We start from the raw sequence: 24,985 nt of genomic DNA on the forward strand, positions 1-24,985 counted from the left end.
ATGTCACAGAAAAGAGCTCAGCTGGACGTTGAATCCATTTCCTGTTCGATATGTCTGGATGTGATGAAGGATCCGGTCACTATTCCCTGTGGACACAGCAACTGCATGGGCTGTATTACAAACTACTGGGATGGAGAGGAACATAATACAAAGGAGAGCTGTCCTCAGTGTAGGAAGGCCTTCACACCCAGACCTGACCTGGTTAAAAACACCATGTTAGCATTCCTGGTGGAGCAGCTGAAGAAGACTGGACTCCTGGATGTTGAGAGGACTGAAACACAGAAGGAGCTGGAGGTGAGTCGACAGAACATTCAGAAGAGGATCCAGGACAGAGAGAAATATGTGAAGCTGCTTGAAGAGGAAGAGAAGGCTATCAACAGGTTTGCTAATAAAGCAATGAAGGACAGTCAGGGACAATTCGCAGTGTGGAGCAGTTTCATGATGAAAATGTGCTCTGATGTGAAGCAGAATATCATATCCCAGCGGGAGATTGAACGAAATCGGGTCAGAAATCTTCAGAAGAAGCTGGAGAAGGAGATCTCTGAGCTGAAGAGCAGAGAAACTGAGCTGAAAAAACTCTCACAGGGAGAGGATCTCAACCAGCTTAGACACATCTACAACTCCCTGCCACCTCTCAGTGAATCTACAGACACATCGTGCATCAAACCCCGTCCTCTGAGATACTTTGAAGGAGTGGCAGTAGAGGCGTCATCCGGCATTGATCAATTGGATGAGTTTATGGTTGGTATGTGGACAAATCTCTTAATTATTGTGAGCGAGGCGGACGTTTTGATGTTGAAACCAGAGCCCACGACCAAAGCTGAATTCAGAACAATTTCTCGTAGACTCACCATGGATCCAGACACGGCACACCCACATCTGGAGGTATCTAAGGAGGACACGAGAGTCACATACATAAACAAACTCCGACGTCCATGTGCTGATCATCCCGACAGATTCGAGGTTCACAAGCAGGTCCTGAACGAACAGGCGATTGTTGGACGCTGTTACGTGGAGATAAAGCGCGGAGGGTCTATGGTTGATGTTGCACTCGCATACTGGAGTAATGAAAGAAAAGGGGCCAACAACAAAGTTGGATTTGGATGCAACCCAAAATCTTGGGTACTACGTTGCACCAAAGGGGGCTTCCATTTTGCACACAATAATGAGACCGTGCAGTACCCGGCTATTGAGTTCAACACAGTAGGGATTTTCCTGGATCACGGTGCAGGTGTTCTGTGTTTCTACAAGATCAATGGTGACACCATGACCCTCCTCCACAGAGTCCAGACCACCTTCACTGAGCCTCTCTATCTGGGGTTTAAATTGTATGCCAATGCTGGAGACTATGCTGAGATCGTCTAACTCTAACTAGCCGTATAAAGTACTTGGGTTAAATGTTGTGTGGATGTTTTGTTTAACTCATTTAGTCTTTTTTTGAGTGCTGACCCCAGAGATCAGCTGTCAATCAAACTGCCTGTCGTTTTGGTGGAGTTTATGCTAATATGTGTTCTTCTTTTTTACCATGCTGATTGTATGATGGGATGTGTGAACACAACTGAAAGCTTACATCATCAATAACGTTTTTTTTATTGAAGAATGATAGAAGTTTTGTCTCCTTTTCTTCGTCCCAGGGTGTCATACACGTGTTAATGTTGTAGGATATTTGATTACATTCAACTTTATTGTCATTGCAAGTACAATTAAATGCAGTTTGCATACAACCTGAAAGTGCGTGAGGTTTCAATAAATTCACATAAAAACAATGTTGAAGTTTTGTACATAAATGTATACATATGAATACTTTTTTGGGGGGGAAATTACCACTTTGAAAATGACTTTTACTGTTTTTTTCTCCTTTATTCAAGAAAGTATATTATGTACATCAAACATTCCATACACAACAATGAAATAAGATGTACACAGGTACATATACTCATTTAAAGTCAGTAGTCCAAACAGCTACAGGGTAAGGGTGAAAAACAGGACAGCACAGATTAAAGATATCAAAGATAAAAATAATAATGAAAAACTATGAAATAAGAAATTAATACAGAATAAAAATGAGCATATATATTGGGTCATATAAACTATGAAGTAAGAAATGAATGAAAATGAACATATATACATATTGGGTCATATAAACATATTGGATATATTAACATGGGTGTGTGGAAACGGTGTATTCATGTCCAGTAATTGTTTCACATTATTGACCCCTTGTTGTGCATCCTGATGGCTACCGGCACAAAGGACTGTCTGTCGTGGAGGGATGAGTCTGTGGCTGAACGTATTCCTCATCTTCACTAGCTCTGCATGGGGTAGGTGGGAGGGGTTCTCTAGGTCTAGGATACTGTCGAGCTTCCTCCTCCAGATTGTCCAGTTGTACTCCAACTACAGAGCTAGCCTTCCTCACCATCCCTTGTGTTGGTGTTTCCCCCCACGGCAAAGAAGAGCACACTGGCCACCACTGGTAGAACTTCTGCAGCAGCGTCGTGCACACATTAAATGACCTGAGCCTCCTCAGGGAGAACAGCTTGCTCTGTCCCTTTCTGAAGAGAGCATCAGTGTTGTCTGACCCAGTTCATTGTTCAAGTGCACTCCCAGGAACTTGTAGCTGTTCACCACCTCCACATCCTGCCCCCTGATGGTGATGGGGTCAGAGGCCTCTTCCTGCTCCGTCTGAAGTCCACCACCAGCTCCTTAGTCTTGCTGATGTTGAGCTGGAGGTGATTGTTGTATACATACATATAAGGAAATGGAGAACGAAATACAAAGACAATTGTGATTAAAAATAAAAGGTAACATTTCAGATAAATATATTTATCAAATACACATTTGGTTTTGACTTCCTTCATATTTTATGGATAGATACTTATTGGATCCCAATTTAGGGATATCTTGTGTTACAGCAGCAGAGTGTTCAGGCAATACAATATTTAAAAGGAATAATAACACAATCAGAAATAAACAGCAAATATAAACATTTAACAGAAGAAAGCACAATATAAAATCATATGAATAGTTAAAATCTTCGATAAAAGACAAAAAAAAATGCAGCAACAGAAATAGATTTATACTACAGGAGCAGAGACATACATATGATATAATATAAATGAAATGACAGATGTGCAAGGTGGCTGTTGTGCAGTTTGTGCAGTTATTGAGAGGGAAAAACTAAAACTATGGGGCATTGAGTTCTCTGGCAGCCAGAGGTGATGTTTTTTTTTAATAGTGGTGCCATATTGTTGTAATTTTAAGTAAACATGTGCAAAAGTCAGTCGATGTCTTCTTGTGAATTCCTTCACCATTGCTGATGACCAGTACATTGACTCTGACATGGACGATGGGCGGACTGCCCCTTTAATTCCCCGGGTTTTAGGTGCAGTAAATCGGATTCCACCACTAGAGTTCTCCCTCTGTTTACCTCTGAGTGTTCACACACAAACCACCAGCCTCCAAACCAGCCGGAAAATCACTAATGTGAGCTTTCTGGTGCTCCATCCTTCAAGGATTTGTGTGTTAGTGACACCGGAGCAAAAGGTGAGTTTTATTTTTGTATTATTTTCATGAAAAATGGCAAGAAAAAGTGACAACACTGCGGCTAGTTAGCACTGTTAGCTTAGCATTAGCTTAGCAGTAGCTCCTTATCCCGTGATGGAGGATTGTGAACATGGCGCCTCCAAAACAAACGAGCTGTTTGCTTATCAGCAGACTTTGTTTGTGGCGGATTTTTTAGCTTGAAGTGAAGCCAAAAAACACCTCCTATGTCGCTTTTATTATGTATTTTTGTTGTTGACAAGTTGACTAGCTTTGGTTAAGCTACCGATAAGCTAATGCTAGCAACGTAGCATCGCTGACTGAAAAATAAATAACTCGCCAACCATGCATGTAATGTTATTATGGGGAATTGATGTTATTACTTATGACACATTACATCTAAAGTGGCTGTTTGGTGTTATTAAGTGCAAGTTAAATGGGTTATTTTGTCTTGATGTGCTTTGACGTTATCTAGCATGCTTGTAGCTAAATACAGCTCGTTTAACAATAATGCATTTCTTTTGAATTTATATAGCGCGTTTTTAAATATACATGGATCTTTTTTTTTGTACAAAAGGCACACTTAACAAAGACAATCGCTGGAAAAAGATAATTTAAAATACACATTGGCAAAAGCCCGTGGCCTTCCCTCTTTGTTGCCAAATCTACCAGTTGTGTTAAATGTGGCATTTATTTTGACATGCGTTGTTTGAAGTCTGATTATCCAGATGCTATTCAATATAATATATGTAATCCAGGAGTCATAGCAGCAACAGATGTGTTCTCCTCATCAGCATGGTTGATATTGACAATGCTGCATCCCGTGTTAACTGTGCTACTGTCATTTAATCGATATCATAACAAATAGACATGATTCTTGATATGCAGTGGTGTATAGTAACTAAGTAGCATTTTGAGGTACTTCTACTTTACTTGAGTATTTCAAACTTGTGCTACTTTGTACTTGTACTCAACTACAATTCAGGGGTAAATCCTGTACTTTTATGCCACTAAATGTGTTTAGTTACTTTACAGATGTGGATGAATGATGTGAAATCTAATCAAGTGTTGAATCAGACTTTAGTTCCACCTGGAGTAAATCCACCAGCTACCCTGCAGTATACAAAGTCATTCAAACTAGCTGCACCTTTACCAGCTTTGAGAACACTTTCATGATCAATCATTATAAAACATATCATATATATTATTCTGAAATGGACCAATCTGCACAACGACTACTTTTACTGTCTTTCACTATATTTTGATGAGAATACTTTTCTACTTTTACTTGAGGAACATTTTGAATGCTTTTACTGTAACAGAGTATTCCTACACTCTGGTACTTCTACTTTCCTGAAGTACAAGATCTGAGTACTTCTACTTTTACTCAAGTACAAGATCTGAGTACTTCTACTTTTACTCAAGTCCAAGACCTGAGTACTTCTACTTTTACTCAAGTCCAAGATCTGAGTACTTCTACTTTTACTCAAGTACAAGATCTGAGTACTTCTACTTTTACTCAAGTACAAGATCTGAGTACTTCTACTTTTACTCAAGTACAAGATCTGAGTACTTCTACTTTTACTCAAGTACAAGATCTGAGTACTTCTACTTTTACTCAAGTACAAGATCTGAGTACTTCTACTTTTACTCAAGTACAAGATCTGAGTACTTCTACTGAAGTACAACATGAAAGTACTTAACTCCCATCTCTGTTGACATGGAGACACGTCTTTGAGGAGCTGTCATTTCCCCTGGGAGCCTCAAACCCCTCTCAACCTGTCCTCTAATTGGCTCCCTTTGTCAGACTAATTGCTTAGGTAGCAGTGTTCATACTGCAGTGTGAGCCTCTGCAGACAGATGTGCAGATGTGGATAACATTGTGAACAAAGTGGAAAGGGGTGTGTCAATTACAAGAAGAATTGTAAAAGTTATACCACCAGATGTCATTAGATATGGTTTAAATGCATTGGATCTGTCATAGCTTGATTACTGTTTTGACATGTGGTCCTGTGGAGAAGTGAAACAATACATGTAGCTTAAAATAATGTGCATTATACTGCTCTTACAGAACTAGTGTAATATACATGCATGACACATTGACTTGCTTAACTCTTAGGCAGAGATCTACTTGAATTCGGTCAGAACTGTAACAGTGACACATCCATTAAGATATTATGTAAAACGTTTTTTATCTCAGTACGCTCAACACAAACTTGATATGCACCATAAAGAAGGTTCATGTTGCCCAAAGTGAATACACATATGATACAGAGCCATGGTCACTCATTGCCGATGCACAAGAGAATAGTAAAGATTGGTTCAGACTTTCATTATCATTAAGGGGATCCTAATGATAAAAGCCAAGAGAAAGTTAGCTGTGTGCCGTTTTTAATGCAAGCCCAGGATGCTTTCATGGCACAGGTGTTCATGAAACAAGTGCGCATTCACGGTATACAAATAACAGCATTTTTTTCACAGCCTCAAAACCTTAAAATAGCATTGTTTTTAAAGTGACACATGCGTCCTTTTCAAGATCCTTGTGGCACAGATGGCCCTCCTTCACACCTCCGGACACAGAAGAAGGAGGGATCACATTACTAATGAACCGTTACTCCTTCACGTCCCGTTTACCTTCATCTCTTGTGACGCTGTGAAGTCTGCCCAACCACTTTCTTTACAATTTCACTATCTTAGCCGGTCGGTTTAACCCAATTACGGTGGAAAAACTCGTCTCCCAGACATCCCAAATCTGAGTAAATTAATGTTTACATTAAGTAACCATTACCAACAATCAGAAATCCTAGGGAAAGAAAACAGTGCAGAAAAAGGCCTGAATAATGACTTCATTAACTTATTCACTTAAAGGTGGGGTCGGTCAGATTGGAGAAACCAGCTCGAGTGGCTAGAATTTGAAAATACACAGCCGGAACAAATCTGCCACTTCCTCACAGAGCCCCTCCTCCAACACACACGAACGCGCACATGACCAATGAGGGCACGAGATAAGTTTGTGCCCAGATGGAAGGCTGACAGGCAGGTAGGCCATCCAGTTACTTTAGCCGGCTCAGGTGATTGGTCGTGCTTTGTACAGCGCCACGGCTTCCAGAGGTGACATTTATGGCTTTATTGTCAAAGCACTTCAGATATTCATTGCTATCGGGACGTTAAGAGCATTCCATGGAATATAACAACAAGTGTATCTCGAGCCGGTTTCTCAAACGTACCTACCCCACCTTTAATGAAACATGTTAATGAAACAAGTGCACATTCAAGGCATACAAATAACAGCATTTCTACTTTTTTCACAGCCTCAAAACCTTTACATTTCAGTGTTTTTAAAGTGACACATGCGTCCTTTTCAACATCCTTGTTTTATGTTATGATGTTATTTAAGGATATACTGTTTTTAATAGTAAAACCAGGCAGTTTTGTTACATTTAAAGGGACCCCTTATGATCACAATAAGTGCTTTAGGTTCGCCTGCCAGGCAAACTCAATATCAAATGCATCAGGCTGATATATGTGTACTTCAGCTCAGATGTTGTCTATCCACGAGTCTGCAAGATAGCAGAAATATAAAGAATAATATGCGTAAAGAGATCCCAATCCATCTCAGTTTAAGGACCCTTTACTTTGACCCAAAATATGAACCAGTGCATTTGTAGAGTTGCCTTTTTTCGCTGCATCTGACCATGACCACGCGGATCCACAGTTCATACTCTCCTGAGAAAAGAGTGTGAAAATGAACATCCTCTCCCAACATCTGTCGTCGCCTTTTCTACTACAAAGTACACCAAAGCGCTCCGAGCTTTATTATGGCTAGCTTTTGGCCGTGGTTTATGGAAGTGACATCTTAGGTTTCACGGAGGCTTTGGAGGAGAACGGCATTACATTGGATTTGTAGATATTCCAGGAGTAAGGCCGGGCTGAGCACCACAGGAAAGAAGCAGCCGGCTTTATTCAGAAGCTTTGAAGGTCTCTAGGCTTTACTCGTCATATTCCTCAGCATCCATCACGGTTCATGTATTTGTTTTGATGTCCCCATGTCACAGAGGGGGCTGCAAGTATTAAGAATGTCCTCGTAATGCTTAATATAAACATGGCTCTGAATGCCTTCCAGGAGAATTATGGCTTGGACGTACGATTCCTTTACAATAAAGGCGCTTTGATACGACTTTTAAGCATCATCTGAATGTATGTCTGGTGTTCGCAGCTTCATGCTCATAGCTAGCATGTGAGGAGTGATCACAACAAAGGTCACAACAAACATGGCTAAACTTTATTTCAAAGCATCTCCAACTTTTGTGTAAAGTTAGACACAAACACCTCAAATGTCTTTCCTTTTATACTCTGAAGGCGTCAGTTGTTGGTCAGTAAAACCACCAAAGGATGGGCTAACAACTTCATATTCAATCAGTCATTAAAAACCATAGCAACCGTTATAATAGCTGAATTAACTTAAGGAATTTCAAGGATACCAGAAGACCAGAATACCAACCCAAAAAAATATGATGAAAGATGTCTTTGTAGTTTCTTTGCTGTAATCCAAGCTCCACAGTTGTCTCAATAAATAAGCAAACTCTTCCAGAAATATATCCAAATGATCTTTTTATCTTTCTATAAATCATGTTTTTTGTGTCTTAATATTCTGGCCATCTCATTTAACAAGAAGACAGTTTGATTATTACATATTTAGGATTTATTTTGATATTCTTGCTGATTTGTGAATGAATGATCTGATATATTGCAGCTATTGTCCAAAATGCAACCGATTCACTACTCGAAGCATCCTTTGCTCCTTGTTGAAATGTTTTGTATCGCCTACCGTGGCCTTTATATACAGAATATAATACATGTATTCTGTATAATATTTGGAAAGTAATAGGAACTCTTGTTAGGTTTGACAAGACGCTAATTAAGTGTCAAATTGACCCACCTGATGATCGAGGGTCAGTCGTTTCTGTAGAGACGCTCACATGTGATGCTCACCGTCTGTTGTCCACCTGACCACGGTGCGCTCCTATCCTGCCCAAATCACCTGGAAACAAAACGGTGGCTTCATTATCTTCACTGGTATTCTTAAATGGGTATTAATAACACTTTAGAAAAGGCTTTTTGTCAGTATTTTTGCTGTGAGAATGAACTATACTTCATCCTACTTTTCATCCCCAGAACAAAAGATGTATCGGCTGATTTTAATGATTACTTTCCTTTGTTTCCCTGCAGTGAAGATGAATAAGGAAATCATGTCCCGCGTGGTGAAGAAGAGGCTGGCGGACCCGAAGGTGGTGCAGTACGTGTGGGCGGCCATCGAGGTCGTCCGAAACCAGAAACAAATCGCTAACATGGACCGGATCTCCAAGTAAGTACAATCTGAGAAACACTGATAGTGATGGGTTGTGTCTTTACAGGATGTGTGTGTACGTTGTCCTTTGACTGAAGTGCACACAAAAGTGTTAAAGGATAGTTTACCCCAGGAAAATAGAAAAATCGCCAAAATCACACGAGTAGTTTTCAGCTTTCCCACAGTCTTTGAATGAGACACGTGTGACAAATGCATCCTTTAGGAACAGAAACAGAATCACAGCTGATAGTTCAGTGATTTAAATGTCTTCAGAATAAACGGTTTTACCAGGTCCGGTAAAAAACCTTACATTCTGCTCTCCTCAGCGCAGCCTTAAAGCCACGATTGATTCGACTGAGACTAACAGACATGTGACAGAACATCTGTGAAACCTGGACTGAACACAGATGACGCAGGAAAGCACAAGATTACATCACAAAAAAGTTTAATATTTCTAGGATGTGGAACCCCCCTCCCCCCTACCATTAGTAATACTTCTTAAATCTTAATGTGATTCATTTTAATTAATTATTTATTAGCATATTGAACCCCATTTCCTCCCTTTATTTGCATTACTTTTAACACTTTAAAATGTTGGATATATATTTTATTCCAAATCTTACAAAACACATCAGACTCTAGAGAAATTATTGATTTATTTGTATTATTATTATTATTATTATTATTATTATTATTATTATAGGCCCAGTGTTTGGGTTAATGGAACATCTTGAATATAAATACTTTACATTTGATTTGACTTTTTGTAAAATAAATTAAAGAAAATATTATAGAAATCTTATTTAATTTAATTTATACTAACTTTATTCTCCTTTTTGTTCTCAATACTTCTAGCCATGATTGTACAATTAGTAGTGCAGAACGTATATAAGATATATTTTGTGTTTTGTGCAAAAACACCCTGTAACAGCTTGGGGTTAACTCACTAACTCACCAACTAACTCACCCACTAACTCACCCACTAACTAACTCACCAACTCACTAACTCACCCACTAACTCACTAACTCACCCACTAACTCACTCACTCACTCACTCACTCACTCACTCACTCACTCACTCACTCACTCACTCACTCACCAACTAACTCACTAACTCACCCACTAACTAACTAACTCACCCACTAACTCACTAACTCACTCACTCACTAACTCACCCACTAACTCACTAACTCACCCACTAACTCACTAACTCACTCACTCACTAACTCACCCACTAACTCACCAACTAACTCACTAACTCACCCACTAACTCACCCACTAACTAACTCACCCACTAACTAACTCACCAACTCACTAACTCACCAACTCACTAACTCACTAACTCACTAACTCACTAACTCACCCACTAACTCACTAACTCACTCACTCACTCACTCACTCACTCACCAACTAACTCACCCACTAACTCACTAACTCACTCACTCACTCACTCACTCACCAACTAACTCACTAACTCACCCACTAACTAACTAACTCACCCACTCACTCACTAACTCACTCACTCACTAACTCACCCACTAACTAACTAACTCACCCACTAACTCACTCACTCACTAACTCACCCACTAACTCACCAACTAACTCACTAACTCACCCACTAACTCACCCACTAACTCACTAACTAACTCACTAACTAACTCACTAACTCACCCACTAACTCACCAACTCACTAACTCACTAACTCACCCACTAACTCACCAACTCACTAACTCACCCACTAACTCACCCACTAACTAACTCACCCAACTCACCAACTCACCCACTAACTCACCAACTCACTAACTAACTCACTAACTAACTCACTAACTCACCCACTAACTCACCAACTCACTAACTCACTAACTCACCCACTAACTAACTCACTAACTCACCCACTAACTCACCCACTAACTAACTCACCCACTAACTCACCCACTCACTAACTCACCCACTAACTCACCCACTAACTCACCCACTAACTCACCCACCCACTAACTCACTAACTCACCCACTAACTAACTCACCAACTCACCACTCACTAACTCACCCACTAACTCACCCACTAACTCACCCACTAACTCACCCACTAACTCACCCACTAACTCACCCACTAACCACCCACTAACTCACACTAACTCACCCACTAACTCACCCACTAACTCACCCACCAACTCACCCACTAACTCACCCACCCACCCACTAACTCACCCACTCACTCACCCACTAACTAACTCACCCACTAACTAACTCACCACTCACTAACTCACCCACTAACTAACTCACCCACCCACTAACTCACCCACCCACTAACTCACCCACTAACTCACCCACTAACTCACCCACTAACTCACCAACTCACTAACTCACCCACTAACTCACCCACTAACTCACTAACTCACTAACTCACCCACTAACTCACCCACTAACTCACCCACTAACTCACCCACTCACTAACTCACTAACTCACCCACTAACTCACCCACTAACCAACTCACCAACTCAATAACTCACTAACTCACTAACTCACTAACTAACTCACTAACTAACTAACTCACTAACTAACTAAACATGCAGGTAGCTGTGAGTTGTATTTGTCCGCGCCAGTTCAGATGAGGTGAATGGGATTTTGTTTATAGTGTTCCCAGCACTGAAAGGGGACATTGTGCGCTTTCTGGAAACAGCGTCCAGGTTATTCTGGGACCGCTCAGCATGAAGCGAGAGGCAATGCAGAGGTGTGGATCTACTAAGTACATACCTTTTTCAAGAAGTAGAGGTGAAAATGCAAGGGTTTTTTGTGAGGGATTTTGTCCTGAAGGTGTCTTTAACCTATCAAACTCTTGTATAGATCGGCTTCTTACATGTCCTTAAGCGAGGTATTCACCACTCACAGAGGTTCAAGGGATTGAATTCAACACGCTGATGACCTGAGGGGGAAACACAAACATGCCTTTACTTGAAGCCGTCTGACCCTCTGTTTGATACTCATATTTCTGGAGTAATTATACCGGTTTTGACGAACAGAAATATTGTTTTCTGGCCTCACTTTAACATTTTACAGGAAAAATCTAGAGGGCAAACCCTAATCATAAATAAAGACCATTCTAAATCTGCTGGTGATGGAAAAACTCATAGTTTGCTTTAGACACAACTATGGAAAACACCGGAATTGGGTTTTCAAACTGCTGTTTTTGTCCAATCAATTCTCCCAAACCCACAAAAAATACATTTACAAACACAGAAAAGCGTTAAAAACTCAACGTTTGAGAAGCAGAAACTACACGATGTTTGGTGTCTTTCCTTTTGAGTAAATCACTACAGATTTGCTGATGAATTCTCAGTTGATTGACTAATCAATTAACGTGCTTGAGGCTTGATATGACTCCATATCAGCGATCAATAGTGATTGACAGCTTCTGGATTTACTCGCTCACTGCCACTCTCACCATGAACCTTATATTTCTCTCTAAGTAGAAGCTACACGTTTATTTCCCCCCATCAGGTTAGGTTGAACAATTGTACTTTTAAAAAATTATTTCTTCTGCCTTTTTATGGATTTGTTGTTTTAGCCATAGCCATATTGTTTTGGTAAACTTGCCTTTCTTATATCCAATTTTGAACTCAAGAGTATACTGGACCGTTAATAAAAATGTACGTGTTGTGCACTATTTGGATTCTTGTGATCAGAAATATTCTACAACGTTTAACAGAGTTGAAGTTAACCCTTAATATTTAAGTTAAAATGTGCTGTATGTCCAATCCAACTGATAAAGTGTCCTCTAAAACTTAAAAAAACGACTTAAAAACTAATCAAAATCAGCCCAATGGTAGTACAAAAAATGCCCAATTTCTCATTAAATAAGCTTTTTTTTGCATCCTTTAAATGTCATAAATGAATTCGGCATCCTCAATAACCCCCATATAATCACGTTTTACATCTTAAACATCATAATTATTATTTGATCTGTGGAGTGAAATCTACTACTAAAACGTCATCACACCCAACATTAGCCGCCTTTAGCTTAGCAGTGGTGACGTGAAGTCATGTGACCGTGCTGTAGTTCCTTTATAGCCCAACATTAGCCTCCTTTAGCTTAGCGGTGGTGACGTGAAGTCATGTGACCGTGCTGTAGTTCCTTTATAGCCCAACATTAGCCTCCTTTAGCTTAGCGGTGGTGACGTGAAGTCATGTGACCGTGCTGTAGTTCCTTTATAGCCCAACATTAGCCTCCTTTAGCTTAGCGGTGGTGACGTGAAGTCATGTGACCGTGCTGTAGTTCCTTTATAGCCCAACATTAGCCTCCTTTAGCTTAGCGGTGGGGACGTAAAGTCATGTGACCGTGCTGTAGTTCCTTTATAGCCCAACATTAGCCTCCTTTAGCTTAGCGGTGGTGAAGTGAAGTCATGTGACCGTGCTGTAGTTCCTTTATAGCCCAACATTAGCCTCCTTTAGCTTAGCGGTGGGGACGTAAAGTCATGTGACCGTGCTGTAGTTCCTTTATAGCCCAACATTAGCCTCCTTTAGCTTAGCGGTGGTGACGTGAAGTCATGTGACCGTGCTGTAGTTCCTTTATAGCCCAACATTAGTCTCCTTTAGCTTAGCGTGGTGACGTGAAGTCATGTGACCGTGCTGTAGTTCCTTTATAGCCCAACATTAGCCTCCTTTAGCTTAGCGGTGGTGACGTGAAGTCATGTGACCGTGCTGTAGTTCTTTTATAGCCCAACATTAGCCACCTTTAGCTTAGCGGTGGAGACGTGAAGTCATGTGACCGTGCTGTAGTTCTTTTATAGCCCAACATTAGCAATTGGAGATTGCATTTACGCTTCAAATTCAGAACATTTGTGTGAAAGTTGATCCTGCAGAACAAAACCTGTAAGTATCCTAAACATGCGTCAGCCAAAGATCCAATGAATCAATCCCCTTGGCTTTACGCTAAGGAGCCCTTGCGATGCTAACTTCCTGGTTGACTCACTGCACCATTTTATTATATTAAACACACTGCCAGAAGCTACCTGCTGTCCTTTTTTGATTCTGCTGTGAAAAGCTTCATGAAAGTCCAATGCAGCTCTGTAGCCAAATGTCTTGTAGAAGTGCTCTGTGATCTTGTAGAAGTGCTCTGTGATCTTGATGAAATGTGTGCTCGCTACTTATCTATAGATGTGCTTTTGCTTGATTTAAAAAAATGGAGACACTCACTAGGCGCAGCTCAAAGCTTTCCATAGTCCTTGGCATTCAAACGGTGCCGACCAGAGTCAAATATCAAGTGTAAATTCACCTTGAACACCAAATTGTTAATGAGATCACAACAAGCAATGTAAGCATAGCTGCAGGTTGGTAGCAAGCATCTGTGTGGTAGTGTTTCTCCTCAGGGGGGGGTGTGTTAACCGTGATCTTCTTCTGTCTTGCATGCGTGTTTCTTTTATTTATTTATTTTTAATCGATGCAACAGGAGTCGGGGGAAGGATGTGTGTTTGTGTGGTGGTGATGTTTAGTTTTTCCCACAATGACAGACGACAGATCACCATTAGGCCAAACGAGACATTTAGCGCTTCTCGTAGCCAAAAACAGTACCTGACAACGAGTGGCTGTTGTCATGGCAACAGCAAGCAGCGGCGCACGCACACACACACAAACACACACACACACACACACACACACACACACACTTAGCTTAATTTCTCCAAACTATATTTTTGTGGTAAAGAGGGAGGTGACTTTGAAATGGTGGAAAATTATGTTGTGATTATAAAATAAAAAGTGGATTTTTTTTTCTTTAAAATCTAACTATATAGTCATGGTTGTAAATATAAAATAGGTAACTGTTAGTGTGCAGGAAATATTTACATGTTTAGCACTGCTGATTGGTATTAAGAAGTGGCCCTATTGATCAGAATGAAGTCAGTGAGGCAGCGTACACATAATTAACTCTCTCACATGATGGATATTTAATCATTGAGACACATTAGTCTGGCTTTTTGAAACCAGTCACTTAATCATTAACGAGGCTTTTTGATAATTAACAAAACCTGGAGTGTGTGTTTGACCAACTGTGAAATTCATTTACGTGTTATAGTCCAAACTAGAAGGGCGTTTGTAGAGCAACATTTCTCCTAATGTTTTCCCTACTGAAAAGAGGTGAACGAACAACAAGTTATCTTAATAAAATACACAGAATGAAATGTCAGAAATGACATTTCATTCTGTCCTTGAACTGTCCGTGAGAAATGTCATTGGATTACTACATTTCTCACAGACTCGTTCAAGGACAGTTGGACATTTTTAAATGAATTGGGATGACATTTTGTATGGTTTGACAGCCATTTAATCATGAATTTATTAACAAAAATAATATATAAAAGTGTATGTTTTTAATAATTTTCTCTGTTTTATATTATTATTTCGAACAAAATATCTTCGGGTTTTGGAAGTCGGGAAAATTTGCTATTTGGACATTTATTGTTCAACTACTTACTGACAAGAGACTGACATTTGATGTGTTATGAGATATTTAGTTACCAATCACGTGTAACAAACAACCAGATATACATTTGCAGTTGACGGTAGTAAGAGAGAGATATTTAAAAGCCCTTTTTTGCTTTTTGTGGATGTTTGGATTTCCTGTTACTTTGATTTTAAAATCATACTGGTTTAAGTCATGGTGTCTGACAGGTGCTCACCTCACAGACACACAATACGCCTGTTCTTTGTCAGTCAGGAGTAAACACACACTCACCTGACGTATTCTCCTCATTGGCTGTCAGTCGAGGATACATGACCTCAGCTCAGAGCTTCACTGCCAGTCTGTGCAATCAAGCTGTAGGACATTATTTAAAATTGTTTGCAAGCATTACAAGAGGAAACTGATGAGAAATATGGTTTTATTTTATCAACAGTGCTGATGTTCAGGTGTATATCAGTATGTCGTGTCTCTACTTTAAAGAGTCCTCTCCTGCTGATGTTCAGGTGTATATCAGTATGTAGTGTCTCTACTTTAAAGAGTCCTCTCCTGCTGATGTTCAGGTGTATATCAGTATGTAGTGTCTCTACTTTAAAGAGTCCTCTCCTGCTGATGTTCAGGTGTATATCAGTATGTAGTGTCTCTACTTTAAAGAGTCCTCTCCTGCTGATGTTCAGGTGTATATCAGTATGTAGTGTCTCTACTTTAAAGAGTCCTCTCCTGCTGATGTTCAGGTGTATATCAGTATGTAGTGTCTCTACTTTAAAGAGTCCTCTCCTGCTGATGTTCAAGTGTATATCAGTATATAGTGTCTCTACTTTAAAGAGTCCTCTCCTGCTGATGTTCAGGTGTATATCAGTATGTAGTGTATCTACTTTAAAGAGTCCTCTCCTGCTGATGTTCAGGTGTATATCAGTATGTAGTGTCTCTACTTTAAAGAGTCCTCTCCTGCTGATATTCAGGTGTATATCAGTATGTAGTGTCTCTACTTTAAAGAGTCCTCTCCTGCTGATGTTCAGGTGTATATCAGTATGTAGTGTCTCTATTTTAAAGAGTCCTCTGCTGCTGATATTCAGGTGTATATCAGTATGTAGTGTCTCTATTTTAAAGAGTCCTCTGCTGCTGATATTCAGGTGTATATCAGTATGTAGTGTCTCTATTTTAAAGAGTCCTCTGCTGCTGATGTTCAGGTGTATATCAGTATGTAGTGTCTCTACTTTAAAGAGTCCTCTCCTGCTGATGTTCAAGTGTATATCAGTATGTAGTGTCTCTACTTTAAAGAGTCCTCTCCTGCTGATGTTCAAGTGTATATCAGTATATAGTGTCTCTACTTTAAAGAGTCCTCTCCTGCTGATGTTCAGGTGGATATCAGTATGTAGTGTCTCTACTTTAAAGAGTCCTCTCCTGCTGATGTTCAGGTGTATATCAGTATGTAGTGTCTCTACTTTAAAGAGTGCTCTCCTGCTGATGTTCAGGTGTATATTAGTATGTAGTGTCTCTACTTTAAAGAGTCCTCTCCTGCTGATGTTCAGGTGTATATCGGTATGTAGTGTCTCTACTTTAAAGAGTCCTCTCCTGCTGATGTTCAGGTGTATATCAGTATGTAGTGTCTCTACTTTAAAGAGTCCTCTCCTGCTGATGTTCAGGTGGATATAAGTATGTAGTGTCTCTACTTTAAAGAGTCCTCTCCTGCTGATGTTCAGGTGTATATCAGTATGTAGTGTCTCTACTTTAAAGAGTCCTCTCCTGCTGATGTTCAGGTGTATATTAGTATGTAGTGTCTCTACTTTAAAGAGTCCTCTCCTGCTGATGTTCAGGTGTATATCAGTATGTAGTGTCTCTACTTTAAAGAGTCCTCTCCTGCTGATGTTCAGGTGTATATCAGTATGTAGTGTCTCTACTTTAAAGAGTCCTCTCCTGCTGATATTCAGGTGTATATCAGTATGTAGTGTCTCTACTTTAAAGAGTCCTCTCCTGCTGATGTTCAGGTGTATATCAGTATGTAGTGTCTCTACTTTAAAGAGTCCTCTCCTGCTAATGTTCAGGTGTATATCAGTATGTAGCGTCTCTACTTTAAAGAGTCCTCTGCTGCTGATGTTCAGGTGTATATCAGTATGTAGTGTCTCTACTTTAAAGAGTGCTCTCCTGCTGATGTTCAGGTGTATATCAGTATGTAGCGTCTCTACTTTAAAGAGTCCTCTGCTGCTGATGTTCAGGTGTATATCAGTATGTAGTGTCTCTACTTTAAAGAGTCCTCTCCTGCTGATGTTCAGGTGTATATCAGCATGTAGTGTCTCTACTTTAAAGAGTCCTCTCCTGCTGATGTTCAGGTGTATATCAGTATGTAGTGTCTCTACTTTAAAGAGTCCTCTCCTGCTGATATTCAGGTGTATATCAGTATGTAGTGTCTCTACTTTAAAGAGTCCTCTCCTGCTAATGTTCAGGTGTATATCAGTATGTAGCGTCTCTACTTTAAAGAGTCCTCTGCTGCTGATGTTCAGGTGTATATCAGTATGTAGTGTCTCTACTTTAAAGAGTGCTCTCCTGCTGATGTTCAGGTGTATATCAGTATGTAGCGTCTCTACTTTAAAGAGTCCTCTGCTGCTGATGTTCAGGTGTATATCAGTATGTAGTGTCTCTACTTTAAAGAGTCCTCTCCTGCTGATGTTCAGGTGTATATCAGCATGTAGTGTCTCTACTTTAAAGAGTCCTCTCCTGCTGATGTTCAGGTGTATATCAGTATGTAGTGTCTCTACTTTAAAGAGTCCTTTCCTGCTGATGTTCAGGTGTATATCAGTATGTAGTGTCTCTACTTTAAAGAGTCCTCTCCTGCTGATGTTCAGGTATCAGTATGTAGTGTCTCTACTTTAAAGAGTCCTCTCCTGCTGATGTTCAGGTGTATATCAGTATGTAGTGTCTCTACTTTAAAGAGTCCTCTCCTGCTGATGTTCAGGTATCAGTATGTAGTGTCTCTACTTTAAAGAGTCCTCTCCTGCTGATGTTCAGGTGTATATCAGTATGTAGTGTCTCTACTTTAAAGAGTCCTCTCCTGCTGATGTTCAGGTGTATATCAGTATGTAGTGTCTCTACTTTAAAGAGTCCTCTCCTGCTGATGTTCAGGTGTATATCAGTATGTAGTGTCTCTACTTTAAAGAGTCCTCTCCTGCTGATATTCAGTTGTATATCAGTATGTAGTGTCTCTATTTTAAAGAGTCCTCTGCTGCTGATGTTCAGGTGTATATCAGCATGTAGTGTCTCTACTTTAAAGAGTCCTCTCTTGCTGATATTCAGGTGTATATCAGTATGTAGTGTCTCTACTTTAAAGAGTCCTCTCCTGCTGATAAAAGTAAAAGACATAAAATGCAGTAGACCAAATGGTTTAATATTGTGCCGCCCTGGTTTCAATGATGTAAACTTTAAAGCATATTTTGTAACCATTCAAATAATGTATTAACTGTTTGCACATAACTCAAATCCTCCTCCTCACCTGCCGTCCAGGTACCTGAGCCGGATGTTCGGGATGCACCCGAAGGAGACGGCGCGGCAGCTGAGCCTGGCGGTGAAGGACGGGCTGGTGGTGGAGACGCTGACCGTCGGATACAAAGGATCGAAGGCCGGCATCGAGCAGGAGGGATACTGGCTGCCCGGGGACGAGATGGTGAGCTCAACTATGGAAAACACCTTCATTGGGTTTCAGACTGCTGGTTTTATACAACCAATACTCCCAAACCCACGACAAATACATTTACGAATACACTGAAAAGCATTAGAAACTCAACATTTAAGAAGCAGGAACTACACAACGTTTGGTGTTTTTCCTCAAAAGTCAAAGTCAACTTTATCGTCAATCTTTCAGTTTGTGTGTACAGACAGGTCGAAATACTGTTCCCACAATCCAAATATATATATACACTAGTGTTGTCACGATACCAACATTTTAGTTTCGATACCGATACCAAGTCAAGAATTGCGATTCCGATTATTTTTCGATACTTTTCTTAAAAAAAGGGAAACAGTCTTAAATGTAATTATTGTGCTTTATTTCACACCAGAACCAGAACACACACTTTTAAACAATGAGAACAATAAATAAAATAAATGACAATAATTCGTATTAAACTAAATTAATAAATGCCTACAGACAGGCCTCGTGGTGTCCGTAGGCTTGCCCTCACTGTCAGAGATATCGCTCAAATACTTCGCTTCTGGCGTCTTTTTTGTAAACAAGCCGAGGCCCAGCGGCAGCTGCACTCCCACTTGCAGCCGTGCTTCTCGCTTTCTCACATGCTCTGGCAGCCAGAGCGTGCACGAGAGAGGGGAGGCACTTAGAGCGTGCTTGAGAGAGGGGAGGGACTTTAGAGCGTGCACGAGAGAGGGGAGGGACTTAGAGCGTGCTTGAGAGGGGAGGGACTTAGAGCGTGCACGAGAGAGGGGAGGGACTTTAGAGCGGCACGAGAGAGGGGAGGGGGACTAGAGCATGCTTGAGAGGGGAGGGACTTAGAGCGTGCTTGAGAGGGGCGGGACTTAGAGCGTGCACGAGAGAGGGGAGGGACTTAGAGCGTTTCACGAGAGAGGGGAGGGACTTAGAGTGTGCACGAGAGAGGGGAGGGACTTAGAGCGTGCTTGAGAGGGGCGGGACTGCAGGCACGGCTGCAGTGCAGGGAGTGAAAGCAGAGCGCTGAACACACACGGCTCTTATTAAAACGGCGCTTTCTCACCGGAGTACTTTTCCCGTCATTCTTAAAGTACCGATACTAATGAAACGGAGGAATCGTACCGTTTTTAACGGCAGGGTATCGCGGTACCTTTCAAGTATCGGTACACCGTGCAACACTAATATACACAATCAACAGACACATTTATACACATGCACACATTAAGACATGCATAAAAGCACAACAATCAAAGTAACATTCACTAAAGCAGACTGAACAGGGAATCATTTCTCGAGTATGTGTTACTGATCCCCAAAAAGATCAGATTCACAATTTGTATGTCTGATATTTACTTGGTGTGTGTCTGTGTTCACACTGTGAGCAACACTTTGGAGAAATCACTGGAAGTCCAACATTTCCTGCTGAATATGAACAACTGTTAGCTTTTACTGGTCTTCTTAATTGTTTTCCAATTGATGGGCTTTAGTTGTAAGATGCAGTAGAAGCTTTCAAAACCAGAAATATTATTCTAGCCAATCAAAGCTCAACTGTTAAAATAGACAGTAACGGTTGAGGCTCGTCTGCTTCGTATCGTCTTGAATTATCTAATACTTTTGCATAATAAAACGTCACTGAAAAATGCCTCTAACAGTTTCCTAAACTCGATGAGATTCTTTTAAACCAGAAAGGTACTAAAAACTAGTCATTTAATATGAGAGAAACTTCTGATATCCCACCGGAGAAAGTTAGACATTTCTGCTTTAAAAATTACTTGATCGACTAATTGGTTAATTGACTAATTGTAGACGGCTCCTTTAATGATTGCAATTATACTAAAAGTCTTGTAGAATAGCTGCTTATGTCACTTAATCAATCGGATGTCAGTTTTTATTAATAGCTTACGTTTTTTGATAGTTCACTTCCAAAATACTGCTTCCCTTTATTAATGTCTTTATAAACTGAGATGCATGACGAGAAGAAAGCGATATTAATGAATGAAAAAGCCCTAATGTCCTGATAATAAACAGACTCTCTCTCTCTGCTAATAACGAGAAACTAGTCCTTTTAGTTTACACAGTTTCAGTCATTTGCATCAAGTTCCATATTTGAGACGAGCTCACAGATTATGTCACGAAGCCGTCCATCTGTCGAGTTGCTCGCAGTGTGAACACAGTGTTAAAACACACACACACACACACCCCACACACACACACACACACACACACACACACACACACACACACACACACACAGAGAGAGATCAAGAATGATTAAGATGAGGACTCTTTAGTTCCCTGCTTGTGTGCTCGAGCATCCCTCCTCTGTGAGAGATGTGATATTAACTTTTTTGATTCTTCTCATGTGAACGCCCTGCTGTAATTCCGTCTTATTTCCCCTGCTAGTTCACTGCTAGAGATGCTCTTATGTGTCAGTGGTTTCAGAGCAGCACTACCTGGGGAGAATCCACCATGTGTTACGCAAAGAGCACTTAATGGATTACTGTGGCTTTAACGTTGTGTATCTGGTGGATGCTTTAATCCCAGTGCTTTTTGCAAGAGGATGCTCGCAGTATCTGTCATGCTTTAAAACTACAAGCATCCAAGTGCAGGAAAGTCAGAAACAGCTGTTGTGATTTGAGTTATTTGAAACTAGGATTATTGTATTTGTTTTAAAATTGAGTATATACCAAGAAAATACCAATCCAGCATCCAAGGTGTTGGGATTACAAGCCAGAGAATAGTAATGGGGCAAAATATGCAAGATTTAGGAATGAAATACCAGTAATGTTGATGTCTCACCACGAAATATTTAAACAAGCGCATCATCTGTGATTCAAAGGAAAGACATATCAAGCAGGAAATAACTGAAAGGACTCTTAGTTTTAATGTGATAAATGCTTATACACAAAAAGTCAGTGTTATTGACATTTTCTAGATGAAACCTTTGCATCCAAGGTGTCACGATTACACGATGATTGGGGAATGGAATGGCTGTAGTGTCAACAGAAGTAATTGATATGATAGAAAAACACAACATGACTCCAATGTCCAGCGGAGATCAAGGTGTTTTGTTTTAGCAGCCGGACTTATAAACACTACTCTCTGAATCTCTTGCAATCACAGGAGCCGGAAGCAGAGGGAAACAAGGTAAGGGCTGAATATTTATTATCAAACCCCCCCCCCCCCCCCCCCCCCAACTAACATCAAGCTGTGAGAAATCGCCACATGCAGCCAGGCTGGGATTTGAGTGAATCTTTTCCGTGCCGGCTGCAAAATAATTGAGACGGCAGTTTGTTCTGGTCAGTGCTGAAGGCTGTGTTCAAATATAATTATAAAGTATTCTTGCACTGTTTGTGAGTGAGCCTGTGAGATGCACCTTTAAACCAAATTATAACACAAGCTGAATTGCCTACAGCCTAAAGAGTGGTGCAGGAATGAGTCCTTCAACCAAGGAATGAGTCAGCAGTTTTACAGCTTCGGGGCCCGTGTCTCAACAGTTTTTACATCATGATTTTTGTTAGAAAATAAGGTCTGTGGTTAACACAAGCTGAAGAGATTTGTATTCTACGACATAAAATACGTCACTAAATACCCAACTGGTGAATTTAGTGATGTATTTTATGGTTAACATGTGTCTAAATGAGACGACTAAAACGTCATCACACCCAACATTAGCCACCTTTAGCTTAGCGTGGTGACGTGAAGTCATGTGACCGTGCTGTAGTTCCTTTATAGCTCAACATTAGCCTCCTTTAGCTTAGCGTGGTGACGTGAAGTCATGTGACCGTGCTGTAGTTCTTTTATAGCCCAACATTAGCCACCTTTAGCTTAGCGTGGTGACGTGAAGTCATGTGACCGTGCTGTAGTTCCTTTATAGCCCAACATTAGCCACCTTTAGCTTAGCGGTGGAGACGTGAAGTCATGTGACCGTGCTGTAGTTCCTTTATAGCCCAACATTAGCTGCCTTTCGCTTAGCGTGGTGAAGTCATGTGACCGTGCTGTAGTTCCTTTATAGCTCAACATTAGCCTCCTTTAGCTTAGCGTGGTGACGTGAAGTCATGTGACCGTGCTGTAGTTCTTTTATAGCCCAACATTAGCCACCTTTAGCTTAGCGGTGGAGACGTGAAGTCATGTGACCGTGCTGTAGTTCTTTTATAGCCCAACATTAGCAATTGGAGATTGCATTTACGCTTCAAATTCAGAACATTTGCGTGAAAGTTGATCCTGCTGAACAAAACCTGTAAGTATCCTAAACATGCATCAGCCAAAGATCCAATGAATCAATCCCCTTGGCTTTACGCTAAGGAGCCCTTGCGATGCTAACTTCCTGGTTGACTCACTGCACCATTTTATTATATTAAACACACTGCCAGAAGCTACCTGCTGTCCTTTTTTGATTCTGCTGTGAAAAGCTTCATGAAAGTCCAATGCAGCTCTGTAGCCAAATGTCTTGTAGAAGTGCTCTGTGATCTTGTAGAAGTGCTCTGTGATCTTGATGAAATGTGTGCTCGCTACTTATCTATAGATGTGCTTTTGCTTGATTTAAAAAAATGGAGACACTCACTAGGCGCAGCTCAAAGCTTTCCATAGTCCTTGGCATTCAAACGGTGCCGACCAGAGTCAAATATCAAGTGTAAATTCACCTTGAACACCAAATTGTTAATGAGATCACAACAAGCAATGTAAGCATAGCTGCAGGTTGGTAGCAAGCATCTGTGTGGTAGTGTTTCTCCTCGGGGGGGGGTGTGTTAACCGTGATCTTCTTCTGTCTTGCATGCGTGTTTCTTTTATTTCTTTATTTTTAATCGATGCAACAGGAGTCGGGGGAAGGATGTGTGTTTGTGTGGTGGTGATGTTTCCATGCCTGCTGCTAGAACTGAATCCGACAGCGATGGGTTTAGTTAACGGTCACTTAGTGGACAGAGTTTAAATATAAGAAGTTAAACAGCTGCTACATGGAGACAGCTGCCTGGAGAAAACCCAGCTGGCATGCACTGTGTCCTCATGATGACCTTTTAGGAATCATTTTTGTCCTCAAGCAGATAATAACGGAGCTTAAACACCAATCATAACACTTAAAAATAGCTCAGTCTTCAAAAAACTAATGTTTTAATGCTCTCTTGCTTCAATTCAGACTGGATTAAACCAGGTTTTCCCTAAATAAACTCACTTTTTAACCTACCTTTGCCTTTTTAAAGAAGGAATGTTATATCTTCATGAGTTAAACTAACATGAATGTGCTCACTTGTAAAGCATGATGTGATGTGTTGATGCACTTTGACTTTAAACAATATTAAACTGTAAAAAAAAAAGCCAAAATGCACATTATTTGATTTAATTTCCTTGTACCAATGCAGTTCTCATCTTAACACCCTGTTTTGTACTTCTCGGAGTGCTCTACAAGCTTCTAAAAAATGAATGATTTATCTTTGATTTATTTAAATTTTTGGGGAAGTTGGATATAAACTTTAGGATCAGAAGACTTTATTTACCCTGGGAGGAAGTTGGGCTTTTTCGCCTGATGCCCCATTTAAGAATAAAGAGATATATATAATAATAAATCTAGATGCAGTGTCATACAGTCATAATCCAATTAAAAAGAACATTGCACAGTTGAGTAATTGCACAGGTTATATCGCTCAAGTATTGTTGTTATTGCAAAGTTTGATCGGGTACGAGTTGCTGTCATTTTGAAGCAATGCAGTTTACCTCTAAAAGAGACGGGAGATGAATCTCTGGGTTGTTTTTGTGCAGGTATTTAGAAAATTCAAATTTATTAACCAGAGCAGGAAGTCCAAGCCGCTTTTAGCCCCATTTGTCCCGCCAAAAAGCACTGAGGTATTTCACAGATGTTTGGAGAAGAGATTTGAACCCAAAGGCAGAGTTTTTGGCTGCCTGATTTTACTGGTTTGGGCTTTGGTTCAACCCGATTTGACCAGAATATCTTACATTTGCAGCGTCTTAGCAGACATTCCTACAGTATATCTG

The 24,985-nt window shown here is 40.4% G+C and overlaps 2 protein-coding genes across 2 annotated transcripts in view; both read left to right on the forward strand.

Moving 5' to 3' along the window:
- LOC117541149 (tripartite motif-containing protein 16-like) lies at positions 1-1,365 on the forward strand. The gene has a single exon (XM_034208274.1). It carries the CDS (start codon positions 1-3, stop codon positions 1,363-1,365), a length of 1,365 nt encoding a protein of 454 aa, XP_034064165.1.
- A 2,018-nt stretch (positions 1,366-3,383) lies between these two features.
- LOC117541150 overlaps positions 3,384-24,985 on the forward strand; it is a 59,951-nt gene continuing 38,349 nt past the window's right edge. The window contains exons 1-4 of the mRNA XM_034208275.1: positions 3,384-3,543; positions 8,770-8,905; positions 18,841-19,000; positions 22,121-22,144. Coding sequence (XP_034064166.1) covers positions 8,775-8,905; positions 18,841-19,000; positions 22,121-22,144 — 315 coding nt within the window. The 5' untranslated portion in view covers positions 3,384-3,543; positions 8,770-8,774. The remainder of the gene's footprint in view (positions 3,544-8,769; positions 8,906-18,840; positions 19,001-22,120; positions 22,145-24,985) is intronic.

This window comes from Gymnodraco acuticeps, unplaced genomic scaffold (genome assembly GCF_902827175.1).
Source record: "Gymnodraco acuticeps unplaced genomic scaffold, fGymAcu1.1, whole genome shotgun sequence".
Taxonomy (NCBI): domain Eukaryota; kingdom Metazoa; phylum Chordata; class Actinopteri; order Perciformes; family Bathydraconidae; genus Gymnodraco; species Gymnodraco acuticeps.